Source organism: Argopecten irradians, chromosome 5, assembly GCF_041381155.1.
Source record: "Argopecten irradians isolate NY chromosome 5, Ai_NY, whole genome shotgun sequence".
NCBI classification, from domain to species: domain Eukaryota; kingdom Metazoa; phylum Mollusca; class Bivalvia; order Pectinida; family Pectinidae; genus Argopecten; species Argopecten irradians.
Window position 1 is genome coordinate 41,545,083 of NC_091138.1, and position 6,017 is coordinate 41,551,099.

Consider the following 6,017-nt stretch of genomic DNA (forward strand, 5'->3'; position numbering starts at 1 on the left):
TTTGTGTGTTGTGGTGTTTAATAAGGTAAAAAATCATGTTTATAAAATTTGCAACAAAATAAATGTTACAGCATAGTTTTTTTTTTATTCTCCGTTGATGTTCCTGATTTCCATATTTTTTTTACCGACGTGTGTTTACAACGAAGTAATTTCGGTGGTTCTCGGAGGTTCGTTATAAACGTGTATATGCAGTTTTCTGTATATACTAACAGCAGATATTCTGTGTATTTTTAAATATCGTTGTGTAATTCTTTTTCAAATGACTAAAAAAATTAATTAAAATGATGGAGCGTTTTAGAAAAAAAATATGTGGGTTACATTTCCTTTCAAACAATACTGATTATTTATTTAAAATGGAAAAAAAAGAATACCTAATAGCTAGTAAATTTAGGCCAAATTTATAATGGACGCGGTGACGTCAACAAATCAAGGTGTGGATGGTTCTTCATGTACTGCTCCGTAATGGTTAAGCATGTGTTTGGCTGGCACGAAAATTTTTAACCAATAGTATACATATATATATATTATAGTATCAAGGGTATGAACTCGGCGGTCGAGAAAAACGGACCTATTTTTTTTTAAAACCGTGATTATTTTAATAAATGGGTTCTATACAACATTGACGGATATCTTACCTTAAAGAGAAATAATTTATCTTTCCATTGAGTGCTTGATGAACAAAATTGGCCAAGTATTGACGAAGTTATGGCTTGATGAATCGGGAAATTTACGAAAAATATGCTAGGTAGACATTTCCCTGTCCGGTCGAAATGTCGTCTCGGCTCTAATGGGTACCTCAAAAACCAAACCAAAATCACAAAATCTACGCTTGTGGTGGTAAACAGTACCCATAACTGTGTTCATCCACAATCTCCTTTGGAGGTGTCATGACCCGTACTTTGTAGAAACTCCATTTAAACATCGTGTAGCTCACTTACTTTAACCGTCACCGCCATGTTCATTTTTCTCTCGGAACGCTTCTCGACTTTACATAACGTGACTACATTATGCAAATTATGTAATGTTGTGCTTGTTCGTAAACTCGAGCATGTGTTTGGTTCGCTTGAAGTTTACGTCTTATAAAAAACGATTATAGTGTCGGGTATTTAAAAAAATCCAAACTGTGATCAACACCAAGCGTAATGTCACACAGGACATCGATGTGGAGGCATAGTAGTAGAATGTCAGCCACGCTGAATAGAAGTAAAAACCGCGACCTTTGCTATCTTAGCACAACATTATTGGACTCTGAACCCAGACACATTAATCACCTACCATCGGTATCCAGAGGTAGAGGACGAGTCAGCGTAGCCAAGACGTAGAGGACTAGCGGTATAATTCCTAACTTAAGCGACATTACGGTACAATGTAGCAGACTCATGTTAGACTGACAAAAATGTACCTTATATTACTAATGTTTCGTTATCTGATGTGTAACTTGTAATTGTTGACAAAATGCGAACTTACAAATTATATGAAGCAAATAAGTAATATCTAGAGGCGTTCGCATTAATACTAATGCACTATTCAATGCTATGATGACGTCAGAATATGGTAAGAAAACAACTTTAAGAAAAAAAGTAACATTGATGATTTTGAGACTTTTCCCACAAATCTGCTCCAAATACAGCGATTTCAAAAACTTTTTTCCTCAGGCTCCGATTCCTGTTCATATAATCCATCCATATGAGGTACATATTCATCCTCGATACTCCAGGGATAACTAATACTAACGTTATATCCACCCCTTGACTATCTCATATCTCGTAAAACTGAAGGCAGTTCAAAAGAAAAACTCTGATCAATCACAGCCTGCAAAGACTTCTTTGAAGACTACAGAGACGAGCGACGCCCAACTTCAAAGCCACACATTCAACCACAGTGTACCGTTATATGATTCTATCGACGTACATCAAAGGAATAAATCACCTGTTCTCTTCTGTTGCCTCCAGTTTTACTATGAGATAGTCCAGGGGTGGATATAACAACAGTAATAGTAACCGCTGGAGTATCGTTGATGATTTTCAGTTCACAGTTTTTTTTCCAATTTTAAGAAGATAGCATTCTTATGTTTAAAGGGAGGTAACTCTAACAAAGAGAGAATTTACGGATGACTTGCAAGACAATAAAGAGGTGGACAAAAATAGCAAGTCAGAACAAGATACATAGAGTGTATTAAATATACAATTTATTGTAAACAATCAACCTAAAAACAAACAATCAATCGACAGCCTTAAGAAATAAAACAAAAGCACTACACTAAAATAATAGAGAATAGAAACTGTCTTGAAAATACAAAATAATGATATATATATATCGATAAAGATAAGTGATTGTAAAAAAAAAAAAAAAAAAAAAATAATAATAATAATTTAAAAAAAACCCAAAAAAACCCCACTTATCTACACCATCCTTATATTGATTCGAAGAATGCACATTTCGTGATGACAAAACTCACAATAAATAATTAAATGGATAAACATAGGATTTTATCACTTCCGTTATCACAGTTTTTATCTTATTATCACTTGGACCCTTGTACCAGTGAGTCAAAACAAGAAGGTTAGTAGGAAATCTGTGTAACGAAGCATAAAAAGTAAAATAAAAAGCATATAAAACCTATGGATTGCATTTTGACAGTCGTTATCTCAGCAGTAAGACCAGGAAGTAAAACAATTTCCAGTCACAAACCTTTATAAAAAAATCACACAAAATCATAATCTCATACCGTTGTGTATCGTCTAAAGTCTTCTTAAATATCCAAAACAATAGTTACTTACATACTACAAACCACTTTATTTCCGCTATACAATATTTCGCTGCTTCGTTATTTTCGTGAACACACGATTTCGTGATTAAGGGTTATAACTTACATGTTATAGGGTAGTTTTATACAACTATTTGAGAAACATTTGAATATCGTTCCAAAATTTCTGCCGAAATTTACATATAGCAGGAAATAAGATAATTTGCATTATGCTAAAATGACAATTACATAGCACTACGGATTCGTTTCCATAACTACAATAAAAATACAACTATTGTACTATTGGTATTTCAACGTCCGTTCTATCTAAATGTACTGGAGACTTAGCGTCATTCGTCCTCGATATTCCAGGGGTTACTATCTCTATCATGGATATAACTTTACTGATAGCACCCCTGGAGTATCGAGGATGACAGCCATTGAATCATAAAAAAAAAACTGCAAACGAGGTTTAAAATATTGATTTGTGATTGAACTGAGCGCAGAGAGAGGTTAAAGAAAACTTCTCATTAAATTATGTAAATATTAAAGTGAAAACATTTCATTAAAACAAGAAAAAAACACAAAAATGTTATTATCGTCACATCATTCCACTTTAACTGTTTCACCCATTTGTATAATGTCCAACAAGGTGAGCCAGGGTCGATCAACCCTCATTTTCTCCAGGAATTCATCCTCGTCATCCTTCAACACCGCCTTTATCTTGTGCGTTAAGTCATATTGTCTGGCTTGTTTGGCCGACCACAGTCGTCGGTTCCCGTCTAACGCCCAGTTCTCGTCGAACGCACGGTACACGAGAATGGGACTGGCGCGTTCGTATACAAAACCAAAAGAAGGTCGTTTGATGGTTTCTTTGGTGTAACGAACATCATCTGGGTCCAGTAGTTTGACGTCCGAGTCAATGGATGAACTTCTCGAGTAAGAAGGGACTGCATATGCAGATGTTGGTCTAGAAGAAAATTCAGGTCTTGGATGTTTCAATCCTCGACTGTAAAATGAAGAAAAAAATGAAAAAAAAATTATGATTAATTATGAAAACATTTATTATTAGCATTATGTTATAACAAGACATTGGCAATGGCAACGTACTGAGGATCCCCCCTCCCCCTCATCGGACTAAACCAACAATTGTTTAAACAGGGTTCTGTGATGCCATCGCTTATCAAACTAAAAAGGACAATTCAGTCTAAGAGTACATTAAAATTTGCATATATTTCGCAAACAAACCAGTTCAAATTGAAATAACGTTAGTCGGTTTTATCATGATATGCCAGAAAAGCCCACTGTAGTGAAATACAGTATATGCGAAATGTTCAAACTCGCTTTCTGTCCGCCATTACACATAGTGGTCGGATGTCGTGTATGCCGAACCCTAGCCCTTGCGAGTGTGGTAAAGATTGTTTTTGTCTATAACTACTCAAATCGCTCTTACAGTTGTGTGTTTACCTTATTAGATGCATGTTCTTGTATAAAAATAATTTCATCAACTCCTCAGTGGTTATGTATGGCATCTGTGTAAAGTGCGTGACTTCGACTCGGGTGTGGGTACAGCGTACATGTTATACCTGCTTAATCGTATTGATCGACGATTTGGAATTTCATCAGTATCAATCAAAATACTTAACAATGTCGTGAAATTTGTCAATATTTCTAGTTATATGTTTCATAAGGAATGAAGAACAATACACTTGTGTCATATTTTGCTACGTGGTTATGTAACAGAATTAGCTTCACTGAATTTCCCTTTAATTATCATATAACTTCAGTGTTTCCCATTCAATAAAACCATTTCATAAAATTTTATATATTACACATGTGTAATATATATATTACACATGTGTAATATAACCTATCTGCATTTGGTATGGATTCCTGTTTTCAAAAATCTATATTAGAAAAAAAGTTGATAATCAGAAAAAATTGACTTTTCATCAGAGCAGATTCTTTTAAAGTATAACGAATTCTCGGGACCAACAAAATAACTTCGTTATAAGTATAGTTATACTAGATAGTAGTATACATATTACAAATATCTTATATGGAATGATAGGTTACGAGAAGTTCTACGTTATCAACATAAATCCATTGTGAGTGTTATAAACATGTATTTTGAAGAGTACCAGACGGTACTATATGCCCTAAACATCCATGTTTAGTTTCCAACATACATGTACGTATCTAATGATGCGCCGGTAGTAGAAGGTCTTCCGTACAATGCTTCGTCTCTGTTGTAGCCCAAACCTGACACGAGAGACGATGTCGTGCTCCTTTGAGAGTGAAAAAGGCTGATTAGACCCGGAGTCCCGTAACTGGAGGGGTTGGTAAGACTTTGAGTCCCGTAACTGGAAGGGTTGGTAAGACTTTGAGTCCCGTAACTGGAAGGGTTGGTAAGACTTTGAGTCCCGTAACTGGAAGGGTTGGTAAGACTTTGAGTCCCGTAACCAGACGTTGATGCAGGCCTAGTCCACGTCTGACTACTGTTATGCCGGTAAGTCCTCCAATATGACCCACCAGCATCACGACGTACATTGATGAATCTTCCACTGTTCCGTGTAGTGAATTTTTCACTCGGAATACTGTAACCCTCACGGACTGGAATCGTTGTACATTTCCCCAGCTCTTCTAGTTTACGGAACACCCAAAGTCTCCTGTTATCGGCCGAGTACCAGACTTCGTTCCTTTTGACGACTGTTATAGTCGGTATTTGATATATTGTACACTGATCTTTCAATAATGCATCCAATGTTTCACCGATTCTTCTGTGGGCATGAGGGGACCTTTTGTCAAAAACATTATTGATAGAATCCTGTGAAAAACGTATTTCACTTGGCCGTAACTGCATTTCTTCCTGCTCAATATACAAGCCTTTATAACGGACGTCTGTATTCTTCTGGGAAATGCAGTTTTACTTTCGTTTTGGAAATTGACCGTATTGAGCATAACAATAAAATCTATGTGACATGCAGATATCTAGTCTATACATTTCCTGTATTTCATTTGTTAATTTTTCATATATGTTTTAGATTTATAAAATAACTGAACATTCTGTCAAAAAATACCAAACAAACGAAAAAAAAAAAAAAAAAAAAAAAAAAACAGTGAATGCAATTCATATAAACATTTGCACTCATAAATGTAATATTTTCATCATTTACGCCGATATAAAAATCAATAACTTAATATTTACATTAGACACTTGTTATTTTATTTCCGAAACAAGTCAACTTACGTAAATGCTGAATTTTATTAA

The 6,017-nt window shown here is 35.1% G+C and overlaps 1 protein-coding gene across 1 annotated transcript; it reads right to left on the reverse strand.

Annotated features, from left to right (window-relative positions):
- Positions 1-2,171: 2,171 nt before the first annotated feature.
- Positions 2,172-5,811, reverse strand: LOC138323887 (uncharacterized). The gene is made up of 2 exons (XM_069268800.1): positions 4,936-5,811; positions 2,172-3,755 (listed from the first exon to the last, which is right to left on the reverse strand). The coding sequence occupies exons 1-2, from the start codon at positions 5,607-5,609 to the stop codon at positions 3,353-3,355; spliced, it is 1,077 nt and encodes a 358-aa protein (XP_069124901.1). The 5' UTR covers positions 5,610-5,811; the 3' UTR covers positions 2,172-3,352.
- Between the last annotated feature and the right edge of the window lie 206 nt (positions 5,812-6,017).

Bases quoted from the DNA above. Each gene is read 5' to 3' on its own strand.
- LOC138323887 (XM_069268800.1), bottom strand. From the start codon at position 5,609: ATGCAGTTACGGCCAAGTGAAATACGTTTTTCACAGGATTCTATCAAT. The intron at 3,756-4,935 runs GTATGTTGGAAA...TTCATTTTACAG, and splicing joins GCATCATTAGATACGTACAT to TCGAGGATTGAAACATCCAA.